At 37.7% G+C, this 20,859-nt stretch overlaps 1 protein-coding gene and 1 pseudogene across 2 annotated transcripts in view; both read right to left on the bottom strand.

Moving 5' to 3' along the window:
- The window catches only part of WDR7 (WD repeat domain 7), a 388,356-nt gene that overhangs the window by 55,078 nt on the left and 312,419 nt on the right, over positions 1-20,859 (bottom strand). For both annotated transcript variants that reach the window (XM_025365405.1, XM_025365406.1), the window contains one exon: positions 13,390-13,489. In XM_025365405.1, coding sequence (XP_025221190.1) covers positions 13,390-13,489 — 100 coding nt within the window. The remainder of the gene's footprint in view (positions 1-13,389; positions 13,490-20,859) is intronic.
- Positions 18,397-18,595, bottom strand: LOC112611786 (annotated as a pseudogene).

Here is a 20,859-nt window from a genome sequence, read left to right as displayed (position 1 = left end):
TTATTAATTTATGCCGCCTTCTTCGTCTCTGCAGGCATTGGTGTTTGTCACTGCTGATTCATGAGACTCCAAACTACAAAGCAATCTGTCCAGGGGAGGCTTTCCATAATCTCATCCCTCCTAACCATTAGGCTTGTCCGCCTCCTCCTCTATCACACTTTCACATTCCTTTGCAACCTTTGCTTCAGGCATAACAAAAACCTTACAGTCCCTGGAATGCACCATCAGCTAAATGATTCTCTGTGCTTCTGTTGATGCTTCATCCTCTCCCTGACAAGTTTTCTTTTCCCATGTCTGCCCACAGAACACCTACTCAGGGGTCAACTCAAATATCACTTTCCCCCACTCCCCCCGAGATGGAGTCTTGCTCTGTGGCCCAGGCTGGAGTGCAGTAGTGTGATCTCGGCTCACTGCAACTTCTGCCTCCTGGGTTCAAGTGATTCTCCTGCCTCAGCCTCCCAAGTAGCTGGGATTAGATGCCCGCCACCATGCCTGGCTAATTTTTGTATTTTTAGTAGAGACAGGGTTTCACCATGTTAGCCATGGTGGTCTCGAACTCCTGACCCTGAGATCCACCCGCCTTAGTCTCCCAAAGTGCTGGGATTACAGGCATGAGCCACCACGCCCAGCCCAAACATTACATTTCTAATCAACCTTTTCATGTTCTTCTCCCCTCCACAAGATTCAGCCTGTCCTCCTCTGTGGACTGTCACAGTCTACTGTGGCACCAAAAAGCTTTATTATACTTATTTGTTTTATCTTTGTCTTTCCTGCCAGATTGTAAATACCCTGCCCACCCAGGTAGTCATTCCCTTTTGCATTTCATAGTGCCATGTCAATACTTCTCTATATCATATGTTGAAGGTATGTTAACACAATCTCTCTTAATTGACTTTCACTTTACTGACTAGTGGGGTTAACCAAGACTCTTATTCCCTCTGTCAAATATTCTAACTGGTGCCTAGCACATGAGCAATGCCCGTGGTTGGGAGGCTGCTCTCTGAGAATCCCAGTCACTATTGCTGTAACTAGTTAAGCTCTATAACCTACAGTTAACCAAAGCTGAGTAACAGTAGTGTGTACCTGTAGTACCAGCTACTTGGGAGGATCACTTGAGTCCAGGAGTTCAGGGCTGGAGGGCACTATGATCACGCCTGTAAACAGCCACTGCACTCCAGCTTGGGCAACAAAGTGAGACTCCCATTTAAAAAAAAAAGAAAAGAGATAAGAAAAGCAAAGAAAGGAAAAGGAAAAGGAAAAGGAAAGGAAAGGAAAGGACAAGACAAGACGAGCTAATGCTAGTTGTGCTTGGCAATGCAGTCGGGTTACATAGGATATATAATTCATATAATAAGAGTGGAAAGGGGGCTTTTAAAAAACATGTACACACATGAAATTAGGTGTGAGATGACCGTAAAAGATTGGAAAAAACACAAAAATCTAGAATTATACTCTGAGAATGTTTCATAAGTATCTTTAATTTGTCAGTCCACCTACACAGAAAATGGTATGTCTTAGCAAGAAAAATGTTTCAGAACTACAACCAATGGACCAACAATGGAGATAAGAGTCTTTGGTCCCACAACAAAAGAGATGGGAAATAAGATTATCTTCATAAAACTTAAAAGGAAATGGTTTAAGACATACATCATTTTATATGATCCTACACTTAAGCAACATTTTTGATGAAGTGACCGACTTCTGGGGCTGAGGTCCTGGATCCAGGGCTTTAATGGTACCGAGTATGTGCCTCTTCCTCTACTAGACTTGAGGTCCATCTGAAGTTCCATTTGAGACAGGACCTACCAAATCTTGACAAAACCCTTGAAATCAGCATCAACATCTCTTTACAACCTATCAGGAATGACAAACTCATGTCCTCATTACATATGTTTTAGAATACTCATGAGTCATATTTGGTAAATAACTATTAAGATGCCGGGTCTTGTTCTAAATTCTTTATATACTCAGAGTGGATATGAAGAATATGAGGCAGTGAATCCAGAATGAATTCAATGTACTAGGACTCTTCTACCTCATATTTCCTAATTTTGTGGACTATATATATGTGGAATACACCCCCCACACACACATATAGGTATATATATTAGGCATTTATATATATTTTTTTAGTGTTGAAGAGAAAAAGAGAATGGCTAGATGGGAAAGAATGGCATTAAGACATAGATAAAATAATGTGAATTTTTAATCAAAGTACATTTTAGCCTATCGAATGCTTTTGCAAGGATGCTGAAATGCTTATAATAATTGCTCAGTTTGTAAACGTAGAACTCTCTGTCTCATCCCATTATAGATATTACAAAGGATATAATTTATTTTTTCTTGGTACGAAATTCTTAAATATTGCCATTCAAAGTGTAACACAGACATAAGAAGTACTCATGGCCGGGTGCAGTGGCTCATGCCTGTAATCCCAGCACTTTGGGAGGCCGAGGTGGGTGGATCACTTGATCACTTGAGGTCAGGAGTTTGAGACCAGCCTGGCCAACATGGTGAAACCCCGTTTCCACTAAAAATACAAATTAGCCAGGCATGGTGGCACTCACCTGTAATCCCAGCTACACAGGCAGCTGAGACAGAAGAATCCCTTGAACCCAGGAAACAGAGGTTGCAGTGAGCTGAGATTGTGCCACTGCACTCCAGCCTGGGCGACAGAGTGAGACTCCGTTTAAACACAAAACAAAAGAAAACAAACAACAAAAAACAAAACAAAACAAAAACCAAGAAGTACTCATGAGTGGTGGGATAAATAACAGAAAAATACTTCTCCACACAGTCAGTTAAAACTATTCTTTAAAAAATTTTAAACTTTCAGAATAAATGATGGTCTAATTTCAGGCATTGTTCTAGATATCTGTTTCTCTACCTAGAAGTTCTTCTCTAAATAGCATTTCACTTTTAAAACTAGTAGCTTGTTAGGCAGTTCTTCAATGCAGTGTCAGGAAGCCATTGTCTTCTCCAACCATTCATCTTATGATCACCCCTGATGCCATATTTCTGGTTGTTGCTCCAGAATGTCACAGAAAACACCTGCCATAAAACCAGCTGCTGAAAAGAGCAGGAAGAAAATACCTAAAATGTCACTGTCTAAGTACTGTAGTCAATTCTCAGTGCAATTTTTGCAATCACCACGTAAGTGCCCTTGATGTATAAGCGTTATAGACTTCTGCTCCGTGAAAACTGTGCCTGAAGCTCAAAATTCTGCCTCAAAGAAACATCAATCTTACTGTCCACAAGATCCCTAAGGTCCACTGCTCCTCCTAACTAGAAGTAAAATCTTTGTTATTTTTAGAGAGAAGAACACATTGTTTTCCAAACTTCCATTAATATAGGTATGTTTGCTGACATTTCTGTTTAGACTTGAATATCAGCTTTCTTTTGCTATCTAGTGTCTTAGACTGCTTGACAGAATTAAATCTGTCATAGAAAATTACATTGGCTCATTTTCATTAAATGCTTTAAATCACACACTGAAGACATTTTCATACCTTGCTAAGTCCTCGTCCCCCAAAATATAATTTTAGCTAATAGAGAACGTCAGCATTCAGTTATTCAATACTTTGCTAATACTATGTAACTTTGTTTACAATGTCTATATTACTGATTTAGCATGTAATAAATCACAGAGAAGAAATGTCTCTGCTTATCTACTGGAATAGCTGTGTCTCATTTAAGATTTGTGAAATTCCCCATATTATGCTGATTTGAAAATTGCTGTAATATGAACCATTCACACATATCAGGGGAAACATTTCTGATGTTTCTGATAAGCATTCTTTCCCTATGTTTTCTTGGTTCTCTGGGCTTTGCAAATGTTATACCTTCTGCCTGGAATAATGTCCCTTGCCCTTCCCCTCCTTTCCCTAACTCCTAATTGTTAATTGCTCAGTTTAGGTATCCTCTCCTTCAGGAAGCCCTTCCTAACCAATCCTCCCCAGACCCTAAATAAATCTGGGCTAGTGCTCTTCTTGCTTTCTTCCCTATCACTCCAGGCTGCCCTCCTTGAAAGGTTGTGCACGGCACTTCAATTACGGATTTACATCTGCCTTCTATACCAAATTATGTTCCCTGAGGGTAGGAACAGTTTGTATTTACTTTTTGATCTCTTGCCTATAATACAGTGTCTGACACACATAAGAGCCATCATAAGTTTGTTTTATAAACAAAATGAATAATAAATCATGAATAAATGGAGAAACAATCTGTTGTCTAAGATGACAAATACAGGAGGCAAAACAGGCCGACAGTGGGGGTTTTCCTTTTTTTTTTTTTTGGAGACAGAATTTCGCTTGTCGCTCAGTCTAGAGCGCAATGGTGTGATCTCGGCTCACTGCAACCTCCGCCTCCCGGGTTCAAGCGATTCTCCTGCCTCAGCCTCCGAGTAGCTGGGATTACAGGCACCTGTCACCATGCTCAGCTAATTTTTGTATTTTTAGTAGAGACGGGGTTTCACCATGTTGACCAGGCTGGTCTCGAACTCCTGACTTCAGGTGATCTGCCTGTCTCGGCCTCCCAAATTGCTGGGATTACAGGCATGAGCCACTGTGCCCTGCTGGGAGTTCCATTTTTTATGAGAACACCTACAGTTTAAAAGTTGCTTGTATACTATTTGTGAAACAGCATCAGAGCATTCTGATAATAAAATGCACAAATCTTTTGACTTAGCAGTGCTCATCCAGAATTTACCGTAAAAAAAAATATTCATAAAAGTTATATAAATAAGGATTTCTAGGGCAGTGAAACTATATTGGATGATACAATAATGGGAGAATACATGCTATTATATATTTGCTCACACCCATAGAATGCACAACACCAAGAGTGAACCCTAATGTAAACTATTGACTCTTGGTGACCATGTGTCAGTATAAGTTCGTCAATTGGAGACGCTCATCATGGGGGAGGCTATGCATGCCTGGGAGCAGGGGTATATGGAAAATCTCTGTACCTGCTGCTGAATTTTGCTATGAACCCAAAACTGTTCTAAAAAAGTCTGTTAAATAAATTTTAATCACGTTACTCAGAAGGAGTCTAATATGGCAGTAATGTTAAAAGCAATATTTATGTTTAACACATTTTTTAAAAACACTGAAGAACAAAATATCAGTAGGACAACAGATTAATGTACCGAAAAAAATCAGGATAGACAAAGTGACAATTATTAAGCCAGATGAATGAGGACAGATCAGTAAGTATAATCTTGAAATTTGCAAATTACTTGGTTGATGTTGTATTCATTCTACTGCTAGTTCAAATAGTCCCGGGGGGAAAAAAAAACAGTGTGGTGCAGCACACCAACATGGCACATGTATACATATGTAACAAACCTGCACGTTGTGCACATGTACCCTAGAACTTAAAGTATAATAATAATTTAAAAAAAACGCCAAAAAAAAAAAAATCCTAAGAAAACAATTTCAACAGATCTAGCCAGTATGAAGTAGTATATCCCGCAGCAGGATGGAACAGAATGGGGTGACCTGATTTAGTCTTATTTAAACCGATGGTTAAATAATAATTAGGATAGCTAACATTTTTTGATATTTGTTTTACATGTATTTATAACACAATGCCAGAAGTGTTATTATGTCCATTTTATAGATGAAGAAATAAGTACAGAGAGTTTAAATGCTTTGCTCAAAGCCACAAAACTAAGAAGAAGCCGAGGAAGGACTTGAATTCAGGCAGCTCAGTTTCAGAATCTACTCTATTCACTACGCAACCACACTGCCTTCTCTAGTAAGAAAGAGGAAATAAATAGCCTAGTAATTGAATTTAGAGATCACATTAAATTTGGCATATTATAAACACCAACAATAAAATAATTATTTTGAGCAACAAATACGAATACAAATAAGGAGCCTGAGAGGGCTGTGTAACTTACAAGGGGTATAAGTAACACAAAGGGCAGGAAAAATAAATTCCAATAGAAGCATTAATGAAACCATTAACAAACACAGAGCCAACACTCATTATTTTAATGTGGACTGTCTTCAGCATTTTTGTTTGCCAGGAGTGCTTCACCTATTAGTATAGAGTAACTATATTTACTCGGTGAGACATTTCAATATAATATAAAGATAAATGTAACTGGAACCAGGCATCTCCTGAAATCCTTACTGTGTTTGTAATAAATCATCCAACAGATATTTCTGAATACTTCCTGTGTAACCTGGGAAAGGAGAATAGGGAATGATGGAGAATGGGGTTATTGAATGAAACAGCTCATAGGAGGGGAGGATTATGTATGATGATCAAAACCAGAATCTCAAAGGCCTTGAAGAAAGGCCAAGAGCCTAATTTAGGCTGTCAGCAGAGAGAAAAGCTAGATTTCAGGTATGCCATTAAAGAAAAGTTAACTGAACTTAGTAATTGGACATGGACGGGTGAAGGAGAGGCAACATGACTTGTGGTGCCATATTATTATGCCAGTTACAGGAAAAGGCAGGTTAGAAAGGATGCTGGTAGAAAGTAGGGGCTAGAGAGATTGTCTGACACATCAAATTTGAGACAAAAGATATCCAAATGGAAATGTCTAGCAGACTGTTAGAAGTCGTGGAGCTGGAGTTTAGGCGGGGCCCTGGCTAGAGACCTGATTTGTCTTACCTGCTTACAGGGAATAATCAGTATCAATAACAATGTATGGATTTTCAGCCAAAGTTAGGAAAAAGAATAGATGAAAGAAGAAATCTGTACCCTGGGCAGTAGAGTAATAAGAATTAACATTAAGGTCCTCTAAGAGATTAGGAAATCTAGTAAACGAGATAGTTGCGAACCAAGGCAGGTGACAGTGCTATGGAAGTTAAGGGAAGATAGAATTTGAGAGAGAGGGAAGTCAGTTGTACGAAGCCATGCTAAGGGTGCGTGTGGTTTCAGTGGCTCGGTAAAGGTGGAAGCTAGAAGGTGTGGGTTGGAGGGGATCCTGTAGGCTGCATGACAAGGCACATGTTAACATTCCAGAATTTACTTCCTGCTCTATACGGGATTAAAGTTAGACCACAGTTCTGTAGATATCATCAATCTTTGCTTCTATTTTATTTATTTCATTATCTGGCCTATGGCAGGCCTGGTAATGGTTTAATATAGAAATATAGATAGATCTTTTATGACTCAAAAGAAAGGTTTTTCAATGCTTTTTCTGAAAAGATATCCTATTCTCTCTATACAGAAACAACAATTTGATGATGTGATTCTGAAATACTGAAATATAAGTATACCCAAACTAATATATTTGATATAATTACAGCACAGTTTGTTTTGGTTTACCATGTCATATTATATTTTTAAAGTTTTTTTTTTATTCTAAAGCCTCAGAGTTTTTTAGTTGAACAACATGCATTGCATTGTGCATCTACTATGTACCAGGCACTAGACAACAGGAAGCTTTAAGAACAGGTTATTTAAGGAACTTATAACTTTTCAATAGTAAAGTTATTTTAATAATTTGATATAGAGAAGTCTTCATCTACACTTTCTTTCTCTAACACATCATTGCTTTTTTTTTTTTTTGGTAGCCCTTCACAAAAGCATGAGAAGAAAGTAAATGCCTACATCTACCAAAGTGGATGATGCCACCAAGTGACACAGTACAGTCGGTCCATGGTTTTCTCACCGTTGGATTCAATCAACTGCTGATGGAAAATATTTGGAGGCAAAATGGATGGTTCCTTCTGCATTTAATGTGTATAGACTTTTTTTGGTCATTATTCCCTAACCAATACGGTAGAACTATTTATATAACATTTACATTGTATTAGATGTTATAAGTAATCTAGAGGTGATTTAAAGTATATGAGAGGATGTGCCTTCGTTATATGTAAATGCCTCACCATTTTATATCAGGGACTTGAGCATCCATGGATTTTGGTATCCCAGGGGGACCAGAGCCAATTCCCTGTGGATACTCCACCGAGGGATGACTGTACAAACTTCACTAGGAAAGCTAGTTAACATGAACCTAAGAGAATCTTGCAAAGAACGAGCAGTTATTAGAAAGAATGCATTCAGAAATGATTAGAAATCAGTGAGATATGATATCAAGTCTGCCAAACCAAAGGCAAATATTGCTAGAGGGAAGATTTTCATTGCTGACTTAACCAAACACATTCCTGGATCACTAAGGAGTCAGGGACCCTAACTCATCTGCTTAGCAAGAGCACAGCCTATCAACAAAATTTAAGCACTTCTTCACAGGGAGTTAGATACTTAAAAAAATTAAGTAAAATTCCAGTCAGGTATATTCATAAATCGCTGGCGGTTCCCAAGTAAAAGCGCTGTCAGCAGCACAGCAGGACTTTAACTACTGAATTGCATCAAAGTTGCCGATCTCCATAATCAGTGGAGACTCAGCTACCACCACAGGCAAGAGCAGCCTGCAGAAAGGAAACCTTCACATGGCCTAAGGCAGTGCTGCTTCAACTTTCCCACCCAAGCACTCCCTATTGAGCAGGGTGAACGCCTAGCCCTAGAACCTACAAAAGCCTAGATGTCTCCGGTTTCATTCGTAAAATTCCCTACAATTAATGGAATTTAATTGTAATACAATATATTTACAACTTTATTTTAACATAATACTCGCCAACATTTACTGAATGCTAACTACTTGGCTGGTACTGGCTAAGAATTTTACCTAAGTTACCATATTGACTTCTGACATGGACTCTCTCCTTTGACCAAAACCTTCATCAGGCTCCTCTGAGTTCCCTGCTTGACTAGGCCTGAACTTGGGCTTCCCTCTCTGTCCTACTTGAATGCAGTTTGAACAAGAATCCTAAGTCAGTTAGGAGGAGATCCCCCTCCCTGGGCATCTGACCACACCTCCAATATCTTAATCCCCGGCCTGCCTTCAGCAAGAATCCTGTCAAGTCAGCTTAGCCAGAAACCCCTTATCCTTGATATTTCTTTGTAGTACAGTTGACTCTTGAAGAATGCAGGGGTAAGGGGTGCTGACCCCCGCAGTTAAAAATCAACATGTAACTTTTGACTTTCCCCAAATTTGATTACTACTTATGGAGTACTAGAAGACCAGAAGCCTTAAACAATAACATAAACAGTCATTTAACACATATTTTGTATGTTATATGTGTTATATACTGTATTCTTACAGTTAAGCTAGAGAAAAGAAAATGTTAAAATCATAAGGAAGACAAAATCTATTTACTCCTCATCAAGTGGAAATGGATCATCATAAAGGCCTTCATCCTCCTCATCTTCCTGTTGACTAGGCAGAGGAGGAGGATGAAGAACAGGGGTTGGTCTTGCTGTCTCAGGGGTGGCAGAGGCAGAAGAGGTGAAGGAGGTGTAAGAGGGGGCAGGAGAGGCAAGGCACACTCGACGTAACTTTTATTGAAAAGAAATCCACGTATGGTTGAACCCTCACAGTCCAAACCCTTGTTCAAGGGCCAACTGCAATTTTCCATGCACTGACCCCACCCTGCTCCTTTGTTATAAATCCCCAACTGTCCTTGCAGGAGCTGAGTCTTCTCCCTCACTGCGAGACCCTGTTGTAGTGTTCACTATGCCCACCACCCTGTCCCCCTTTGAAAAAGTCTGCTTTACCATGTTTGTTAACAAGTGTGTAGATAAATTTCTCTTTAATACTTCTAACAATAATAGACATTATTTCTGTTGCCATTTTACAAATCAGGAAGCTTCAGCTTACAGAAGTTGATAAACTTTTCCAAGAATACAAAGTTAATTATATTAACCTTATATCCATATGATTATATCAATAATCATTAACATAGAGATGGAGTTCAACCCCACACAAATTTCTAGTTATCCTTATCCTCTATATTATACTATAATGTTTTAAATCACTGTTAAATTAGTTGACTCTTCCTCCTCAATTATTTCAGGCAGGGGTTAGCAAACCCTTTCTGTAAAGGACCAGATAATATTTTAGGCTTGTGGACCACAGAACAGTTTTTGCCAGTGACAACTACTCAATTCTGCCATTGTAGTAGACAATATATAAATGAATGTGTGTGCCTGTGTTCGTATAAAACTCTAATTACTAAAACAAGTGGCGGGCTAGCTTCAGGCCATAGTTTGTCAACCCTTGATATAAGGACAAGTCATGTTTCAGACCAACATGCCATATTTATCCTGTGGTTTTGCATAATCTGGGAATAACAGATCTAAAAAAAAAAAAATTAAAAAAAAAAAGGTAGAAGTCAATACCAAAAGGTAAGGGAAAGGGACTTAATTTTTCCTTTATCTTTTACCAACCAATCTCACAATGACAACAGGGGACACATATGACCTTTTGGTCTCTCAGTCATGGGTTCTCAGACCCCACTGGGCCTCTTCTCAGCCTCAGGATCATTTCTTTCCCTTCAGTGTGATTCCCACCATCTAACTGATCATGTCTTATTTTTCCATCCAACTGGGACCATACCCTACAGCCAAGTGAATTTTCTAGTTATCCCTTTATATGTATTTTTATGTGATATCTCTATGTCTTTGTTCATGCTAAAAAAAATTGTCCCACATCCTGTGTTAACTGATTCCAACAGATTCTTTAAGAAATGCTTCATTGCATTCTTAGTTCAAAATGATGCTTTGATTCACCTATAATACATCATTTCTAAACATGCTACCCATACTATGAATTTTGTTTCAAATGTTGGCTCATTTTTTCCCAAATATTATAATGCTAGTAACATAAAAGAATTAAGAAAACAGCTTAGGAGTTCAGTGTCACTGGTTATAACTGGTAACTAACAAAAGTAATGATTGACCTTAGAGATTGAGCTTTGCTTTCATGTTCTGAATGATGAGAGTAAGGTGCAGCCTTCTCTTTCATACAGAAGTGGAAGGTAAACGTTATTCAATAATTTGGGTTGATAACTTCAGGTATCAAAATCAAGCAGATGAGGTAGGAAAAATTATGGGGACACTAAAATGTCTAAATAGGCTGGACATGGTGGCTCATGCCTGTACTCCCAGCACTTTGGGAGGCTGAGGTGGGCGGATCACTTGAGGTCGTGAGTTTGAGACCAGCCTGGCCAACATGGTGAAACCCCGTCTCTACCAAAAATACAAAAAAATTAGCTGGGTGTGGTGGCGGGCGCCTGTAATCCCAGCTTCTCAGGAGGCTGAAGTGAGAATCACTTGAACTGAGAATAGCTTGAACCCGCGATGCAGAGGTTGCAGTGAGCCAAGATCATGCCACTGTACTTTAGCCTGGGCAACAGAGAGAGACTCCATCTCAAAAACAAACAAAACAAAAATAAAATGCCTAAATATATTAAAATGATATACATACAATGGAATATGAATGACATTACATATTCATGTTAAGAAAGAATGTCTTTGATAAGCATTTCTCAAGTATTTTAATTGAAAAACATAAGATATTCAATTTTTTTTTTTTTTTTGCATGTTACCAAGATCTTCACTGAGACCACTTAGTAGGAAGAAAAATAAAGAAATATATCCCGAAGTACAACTTTTCTCATTAATTCTTTTTTTTTTTTTTTGAGAGGGAGTCTCGCGCTGTTGCCTAGGCTGGAGTGCAGTGGCCGGATCTCAGCTCACTGCAAGCTCCGCCTCCCGGGTTTGCGCCATTCTCCTGCCTCAGCCTCCCTATAGCTGGGACTACAGGCGCCCGCCACCTCGCCCGGCTAGTTTTTTGTATTTTTTAGTAGAGACGGGGTTTCACTGTGTTAGCCAGGATGGTCTCGATCTCCTGACCTCGTGATCCGCCCGTCTCGGCCTCCCAAAGTGCTGGGATTACAGGCTTGAGCCACCGCGCCCGGCCTCATTAATTCTTAATGAGAAATTCTCTCACTCATCTTGGGCTCACCTCACAGTGCTCACACCGCCTCACTTTTCCTCTGCTGGTGGCAGCTGTGTCTTATGTGGTAACAAAGAGTCCTCCCTGTGATTTCCTCACTTCATTTTTAAACAAGCCTGACAAGGTCGCCTTGTCACCTCGTTCTTTTTTTTTTCTTTACCTGGTAGATGCTTGCGGTTTACTTCTCTCAAATTTACTAGCAGTAATATACTCCAGTTTTAAAAACTGTCTTAACAAAAGAGAATCTGAAAATGCTCTCTGAAGAACCTGTCTCTCTTATGAAAGGATCTTATAAACAACATGCAATTTAACTTTTAAACAAGTATTCAGAGTGGTTTCATTGTTCTCAGTGAGGGCCCACAGTGGAAGATTATGGTGGGGAGTTAATGTCTTAAAAAAAAAAAATCACACAAAAATATTTGACAGTTAAATATGGCAAATAGTGCATACTTGATGCACTCCCAGAAAATGTTCAATGCACATTCACACACTAGAGACTTTGAGAAGGTCTGAACAAAGAAAGCTGTTTAACCTTCCAACAGTATCCCCTAAACTTGTCTGACCCCTGAAATTTTTACCCCCAACACCTGAACACCTGTTACCATCTCTTAGAACTACTTCATGGAAAAAAGTCAGACAAGCTTTTAGATAATGAATTAATAGATCATTAAATTTAAGAGACAGTTTAACATTTTAGCTACATCCTTATGAATTTCTTCCTATCCTTCTGGAAATTCCTAATATGATAATATGGTTGAATATATCCACATTAATAAATGCTACAAAGAAATAAAATAAGCTATGACTTGGAACTATTTACCAACGCAATATTATACATTTACCATGATCACGGTGGAGCCTAACCCCGATTTTGTGAAGAAACAGTGAGACTCTGGGATAAAATGATTTAAGGCTATGTTTCAATTCTTTTATATCTGAAGTGGGGTTAGATTTGCCCTCTCTTCCCAACTGGTATATTTTAAGAATCAGGTGATCAAGATCAGGAACAAAATCAAGAATTTTTCATAACAGTGAAGTGTTATAAAAGCATAAAGAGTGTTATAAAAGTATAAAAAGTAGTATTTCAAGTACAGCATCTATTTCCTTTTCATAGAACTATAATGAATGCTGTTGTGACTTCTTTTTTGAACTCTGACTAGATCACTGTCTTATAATTGTGAAATACCTCATTTCGCTTAGAGAAAATTAATTTTTGTTCAATTATTATATCATAATAACATATCATCAAACTTTTCAGAAAACACATGGCAAAAATAAGATCAGAAAACTCGGTTTAAAATAAGAAAATGCGTATTGCAAAATAGTTTGTCAGCAGTGCCACCTTACTCTGGGCTCTCTTATGAACTCTTCTGTGGCAACCCTTCAGTCCCAGTGAATGAAGACAGTAGGGCTCTATATTCTGTGTGTCCTTCATTAAACTATTGATCCCTTTAGCATTATCCATAATGTTCCAACAGCTCAGCACGTCAACTGGTGAAGTGCTAGTCTCTCTCTCCTTTCAATAACTTCCACGCTTTATGGAGAGGAAGTCACAATGATTTATTTACCTGACATTTTCCAGTCCGGATGTCGTACAGGGCCACTGAACCATGGCGAGCTCCAACTGCTATTCTGTGATTCCGCTCATAATAGCTGACCATGTAGAACCTGAGTTGACCATTTTAACAACAAAAACAAAAACAAGAAGCCAGGTGAGATGACCTGCACTTGGAAGTGGACAGCAACATTTCAAAGGTTAAAGCTAGCTCTGATATATATTTTGAAAAAAATATATCCACAGTAAATATATTGTGATTTTTCAAAAACGTTTCATTTTAGTAATTCTTAAAAATTAACTGAAAGAAAAATGATGTAGAATATCACTTTGGCCTCTTAATAATTATTTTCAACAGAAACATCTTACAATCACAAACACCCTTGAATTTTTGAAACAAGAAATAAGGGCCAAATACAAAAAAATTAAATATGAAAATCCAGTTTTGCTACAGTGACTGCAAATATTTCTATTTGTGCAGAAATGGAAAAGATGAAAAGGCTTACGTATTTCATGTAATTATGTTCTCCTGGTTTATTATAGTATTAAAGAGTAAAATATACTTTCTGGCAGAGCAATCATAAAAAGACTACATAAAATTTATGCCTAAGTTCATATCAGTAATTTAGAATAAAATCAGAAAACTGTCTACCAGAAAAAGTTATCCGGTCAAGTTTCCTTGATTTCCCATGTTTACCAGCTTATCTAAATGATAGCCATGGCTTTTAGCAGTGTGAATAAGCATATTTGGTACTTATATTATATTGCATAATTCAGCAAGGATGGTTTGAAGATTGTAAGAGATTGATTTATTATTTATTTTTATTTTTCCAGATTAATTTTCATGATGAGGTTAAGTATTTGAATTCCTTGTCTGTGCGTTGCCATATTGATTTCACGTCTATAAGGCTAGGGCCTGAAGTTAAGAATAAAAATTATGAGAAGTATAAATTAGGTATCATTTTATATCTGTGAATAGTTTCAAATATACCTTCCCATTATCTAGTCCTATTGTCTCAGTGTGAGTTGCCCAGATGAACAAATGGCCTACCCTAAATATTTAGGAGGATTTTGTGTCAATTCTATTACACATTCCTTGTCTTTTCCCCTTGGGTTCCATAATACAAAACTAACTGTTCTGTTAATATTTATATTTTATAAGGGGGGAGGGTGACATAAAACATGACAGAAAAACATCTCATTTCTCTGATGCTTTCTTGAGGTATACTAGGGCATGAGACAGCATTTCCAAAATTCTAGTAATAAAGGCTGAGAAAGACAAGATATTTGAATGTGGGAGCGTTCTGAAACCAGGGGTATTCTGACAAAGCCATTTGGCATTGGCAGACACTATGACATTCATATATATTTCATAAATCTGGAAAACAAACCATTACATTTTTAAACTTTTGTTTGTTACTTATTACCAAGTAATATACTGAACAATATTTTTGTCCTACCCCCTAAGCCCCACTGAATAACCAGCCTCTTCCCCTTTAGTGGAAGGTTAATGCGTAATTTTTTTTTAACTTTTAGTAACAGGAAGGAAACCACTTTAGTGTGTCCTGCTGGGTGGATTTTCTGTGCTCATGAATGGCAGTGTCCTCTCTGTACATTGGTTTGAGAGAAGGAAGGATATAGAAAGCTCCTAAAACATATGAAGCTTCCCCAGCTATTAAGTGGTTAGGAAAAAGCTAGTTTCTCAAAGTTTTTCTTGTCCAAAGAATATCACTCTACCTTAAGAGAAAGAGTGGGAATCAGCATTCAAAATCTACCATTCTCACACTTGTAAATGAAAATGATTTAGAAGAGTTTAAAAAACATTTACCGTTTTGTTACTCGATAATTACAGTGGTCTAAGTATTGGGCATCACTGTATCTATATCTGTGCATATATTGACATCTATATCTATACACATATAGTCATGAATAATTTATGTCCTATTATGGTACACAGAATATAATATCTAACAAATGTTTTAGCAAGTATTTATTCTATGCAGGTTAATACACATAGGAAAATATAATTTGCAGTGGTATTTTGCTTTACCTATTATTTGCACAAATTTAACAACTATATTGCCAACACCTTTTTGCAAAACTGAAAATAATTACCCCCAAAATAACCCTCTTCAAAACAATACATTAGTAAAATATACTTGTGTTGACAAAATCTTACTTAGTGAAACTAGAATCTGAAGAGGTTTTGTTACATTGCCCATTTTCTATGCTCTGGATATCAAACTCATCCTTCTATATCATCTACAAACACCATTATTTATGGTAGAAAGATCAAATCTATTCTTGGAATCAAATCTTTACTCTGCCTGAAAGGACCATATATATTACAGGTCTGCATTTTTCATTCTTTGGAATTTACTACTGGACTAATACTTGTAAACAATAACTTAAAGAATTCTGGAGTGAAGGTCTTAAGGCATGTTTTAATCTTAGGATTTCTCGTTAAACTTTTTATTCCTTTAGCAGTGGCTCTCTTAACAGAAGAAATCAGTGGTATATACACAGTCACTTCCCAAGTATTCACCATGGGAACCAGCTGCAGTGAACCAATCCCTGCTGAGGCTTCCAGAGCCCACCATCCTCCTAGTCTGCTCTTTCCTGGAGCCAGTCCTCCAGGTAGGGTCTGTCAAGACAAAGGACGCACATTACTTGTTCTCTGCCCTGAAGGGATCAATGGATTGAAGAGAAGGGTCCATTATAGTTTTTAAAGTTGCACTTTTCTAATCTTGACCGGATCCTGCATGACCGGAATTTTCCTAAGGGATGAAAATTCCTGTAAAATTTGGGGGTCTCAGAGTAAGTGTTCTTGTGTGCTGAGCCTTCTGGAAATGGTGTCTTAGTCTCCAGTTCACTGTGTTGATAACATGTCACTTAGGCAGTTGGCCATGACCTGGCAAGAACCATTTTTATATTCATGTTTGAACAATAGTTCTCTTCTGCTAGGTGGACTACAAGTGAAACCAGAGAGCACATCACCACTCAAGTCAGTGAAAGAAGAATAAAGTGGAAATGGGTAATGATGTAAAGTACGTTTCTTGCTGGAGCTGAGGTGGTCATCATCCAACATGTTGAAAGTCACTGATCTCCATGCTTTCATCACTGTCCACATGCAGTCAGAGTAACTTTTCAACAATAAATCACCTCTCTTCTGTTCACAGCCTTGTTCAGGACTTGATACCTCTCTCCTTTGTTTGTGCTGCTCTAGTCACAGTGATCTCCTTGCACTTTCTTGAATATGTCAAGGGGGTTCCCATTTGGGGTTTTGACAGTTGCTGCTCCCGCTGCTTGAAAATCTCATCAGCCTGTTAACCACTATTGCTCATGCCCTCACTTCATTTACATCTCTGTTCCAAAGTTATCTTGACAAAGGAGGCTTTTATGGGCCACCCTGTTTAATGCCACAGCCCTTTACCCATTACTTCTAACTCAATATCCTACTTTTTCTTTATTATGCCCATCACCATTGAGATATTAAACAATAATTTTTATTTATTGCTTTTTATCCTCCATCTGGGACTTCGTGTTTTGCATGAATACATAAATATGGTCCAAGTAAGTAGGATGCAACAGTAAGTGAAGTTTGAAACATTACACTTACCCTTCAGTCACCAGTGTACAATCTATGTTAAATACGGATTTTTATGACCAATGAGTATTTTATAGGGTCTAAAATAATAATTGAGATGAACAACAAAGGAAACAAAAACTGTCCAAAAATGGCAGAAATCAGGAAATGGGCTCTCCCATGACCCTTTTAGAAATATATTTTCAATTGAGAAAAACAATTATAGATTTACAAGAAGTTATCTGTAAAGGCTTCTGGAGTCTGGGTACCTTAGCATGAGACTGACAGTTACATAATAAAAACGATGTAATTATATATTAGGGAATTAGAAAAGATTGCATGAACTGAAATTCAAAAAGGTAAATACAAATAGTCTAAATAGTAATATGCACAATAAAATATATTTTCAATATAAATGTTGTCCGGGAAAAAAATGACTCTAAGAATTTGCCAAAGATTTATATTAGCACACAAAAATTTCAATAAAAATGGTATCACTTTGATGCCATTATTGAAATAGGGCAAAACATAATTAAAAGATAATCATTCATCAATCATTATTAACTATTACTACAACAGGCTATTGGGGAGGAGAGATACAATCCAGTTCTGCCAAGATGTATTTGTGACTTCAACTATTGAGGAGCAACTCACAGTGGGGTGTACAAACACGGAGAGGGATGGTTTGAGTTTGAAACACAAAAATGAACTGAGTCTACTCTGGCACAGCAAATCACTTGGAAGCACACCATGTTGCTTGAGAGTTTGCCAAACACTCAGTACCTGAGTTTCTAAATAACTTTGGCACTCCCTATTTATACTTTCCCTTGAATTGATGAACTTTTAGTCTTTATAAAAAATGGTCTGCAAATAAGAGAAAATGTGTGAAATTTAAAAGTTAATTTGAAAAAAGAAATAGAAAACATGCAACTCTCAGCAGAATTAGGACTTGGGAAAAAGATGGAAACCTGTAAAAACACTTTATGACTTTGGTAATTTGCAATGATCTCAGGATGTGAAGTTACTGCTGGATATCACTTCCCTGAACATTAGAATGCAACAAGAAACACTTCAATTAATCCAAGATTAACCTCCAGCTTCACATGAAACCATCTTAAATCTAAGCGTACACAAAAGAGAATACAGGGAATACAACTATCTTTTTTCCCCAAAAATAATACCACAACGACTACTATGTGCAGCTAACATGTACTGAGTATTATGTATCAGGCACTGTCCTAAGCATCTGTACATGTATTTTCAAAAGTAGCTGAGGTATTATGAACAATTCTTATCCAGTTGTTTTTAGGAATTCTTAACATGATTGAAAATGGTTCACACCCACTAACAGTAACTACTCTTAACTATTTACTGGATCTGGATCTTCCAAGAGCTTTTCTTTCTTTTTTTTATTTTTTTATTTTTTTATTTTTTACCATTCAGACTGCGTCCTGTCCCTCTTACTCTCGCAGAAGAAGAGAAGAACTATCATCAATGGCAAAGGGCAGTTGCAGGGAAGCAACACGCTCAGGGGAGGATGCTGCGCCTCCTCTTTGTGGTTTCTGCTGCCTACACGTTCAGAGCAATTTCTCTAGTAACCAAATATAGAAATGATCACTGAAAGTATAGTCTATTCTTTAACCTTTAATACAAGTGATGTACATACTACACATACTTTTCCGCAACTTTGTTTTCTTCATGGGATGGTCCTCTCATGTCAGCACACATGGATCTCATGTCATTCTCGCTCACCTCTGCACTGTAGTTCTGCGTATGTGCACTACATTATTTAACCATTCTTTTTCTGATGGGAACTTAGGTTATACTGAATGCAGATCCTTGTATACACCTAGGTATTTTTGTAGGATAGAGACACCAAAGCTGTGTCAAAGCATATGTACATTTTAAATTTTAGTAGACAATGCAAAATTGCCTTCACTTTTCACTGAAAGAATGTTCCTAATTAGTATTAGCAAACTTCATACTTTTTTTGCCAATAAGAGGGAAAAAAGTAGCACATATTTGGTTTACTTTACACAAAGTGACTTTTTAGATTGATCCACTTGGTTACAGTCTGCAGGATATGCATGTAGGTTACATTCTTAATGTAAAGAAAAATTATTTAAAATCGAATCAACTGCATGTTGCATCCCTTTTTTCATCATGCATACTGGATGGGAAAGGAAATACCTATGAGGTATCCCCAGGAAACCACAGGAAAGATTTGATTACACAACACAGTCAAGCTACTTCTGCAGGAAACAGCAACAGGACTTCTACAGTGGAGCAACGTACGTGTCACTTTGACCCCAAGAAGGTATCAGTGACAACTAACTACCTCAACCTCCTTGGCTAGACAGGACAAGATGCCAAAGAGCTCTTTCAGGGCCACAAACTTGAGGAGCTCAGTCTAAAAGATTCAAGAGGAGGTCCTCAGAGAATTGGTCAACAGCCCTCACAGATGCCGCAGTCACAATCAAGGGGGACAGTTTTGTTCAGGAAGAGGCACTTTCTAGAACATGTTTGTACACACCCTCCAGAATTTCAGGCTGCCATGCTGCTAATATGTTTGAAAGGTTCACAGACATCAAAGTGGCTTTGGTGAAGGCATCAGCTCAGGGTGAGCTGTGTTGTTAGTTTTGGGGGCTATGAATGGTGGAGGGTGGGGAAATGTTTTCCAGAAATGCATCATTCCTGTGGAGAGCACTAGTTCAAAAAACCAAATGAAGTATCTCTGATTCTGGGATGGTGATAGACACTGCAGAATTCCATTTGAGAGTCACTACTTCCCAGTCAGGGTTTTGCACACTGTAAATAGTATTTCCTGCTGAGTAGTTCGTTTCCCTCTGAAAAACTTGCCACAAGCACATTGCAGCTGGCGTGTTAAAAGCAAGATCAAAAATGTTTCCTGGGCTATCCAGGCATCAGAAATCCTGCAAGGAAAAATAGCATGCACATCTAGGGTTTGAGGCACAATGGCTGAGAAACAGGCTCCTTATCACCTGGATCTATACTTACTAATTGTGTAACCGTGAGTGAGTTCCTTAACTTGTCTATGTCTCAGCGTCCTAATATGGAACATGGGAACAATAACAGTACTTATTATGGTTTGTGTGGTTGAAATGAGTTAATGCAACAGAAGTACCTAAAACAGTGCCTGACACATAGTAAACACTGGTAGGTACATGCAAACCTTATCAGCTATCGTCATCATCATCATCATCATCATCCACCCGCATCTCTGAATATATACTACAGAAAGATTACATAAGATGTAGTTAATTTCCTATTTTCCTATGGCAAATAAGTGTCAACTAATAACATGCTAAAACATAAGGAAAATGGATGCTCAGAATATTTTAAATTTATACTTATGATTTACAACTATAAACCTGATAATAATTGCAAATTATTTTATAGTTTCAGTCTAAATTTGCTAATATAATAGGGATTTGGTCGGAAACACTTTGCTATAGCATTTCAAACAGGCTGAAAATTAAATATTCCTCCTGTTATACAGTGAAATGGAATACTGCTGGAAGGTCTAGTTTTTTGTTTTAATATGAAGAACTTTAGTATTAAAAGACAGCCACCTGTCTGGGAGATTTTACGGTACACAAACTGGACTAGAATGATTTTAGAGGGATTTCTACTTGTGAATATAGAAGTAACATCTAAAATTATTAATTATGAAATGTATTCTATAAAATGGGACCTAAGAATTTTACTGGAATTTAGGACTGAAGCTACTTTACATCCCATTATTGTAATCACCATATGGGATAAAAACAAACCACAGGTTTGGAGGAGTTTCTTAAAAAATGAGCTCATGCACTGTTCTAAAGTAGACAGTGTTCATTTCCTTACTAGATTTTAAGTGCCCATTTAGGTGAACAG

The sequence above is a fragment of the Theropithecus gelada genome, chromosome 18 (genome assembly GCF_003255815.1).
Source record: "Theropithecus gelada isolate Dixy chromosome 18, Tgel_1.0, whole genome shotgun sequence".
NCBI classification, from domain to species: domain Eukaryota; kingdom Metazoa; phylum Chordata; class Mammalia; order Primates; family Cercopithecidae; genus Theropithecus; species Theropithecus gelada.
This window is presented reverse-complemented; position numbering and strand designations above follow the sequence as displayed.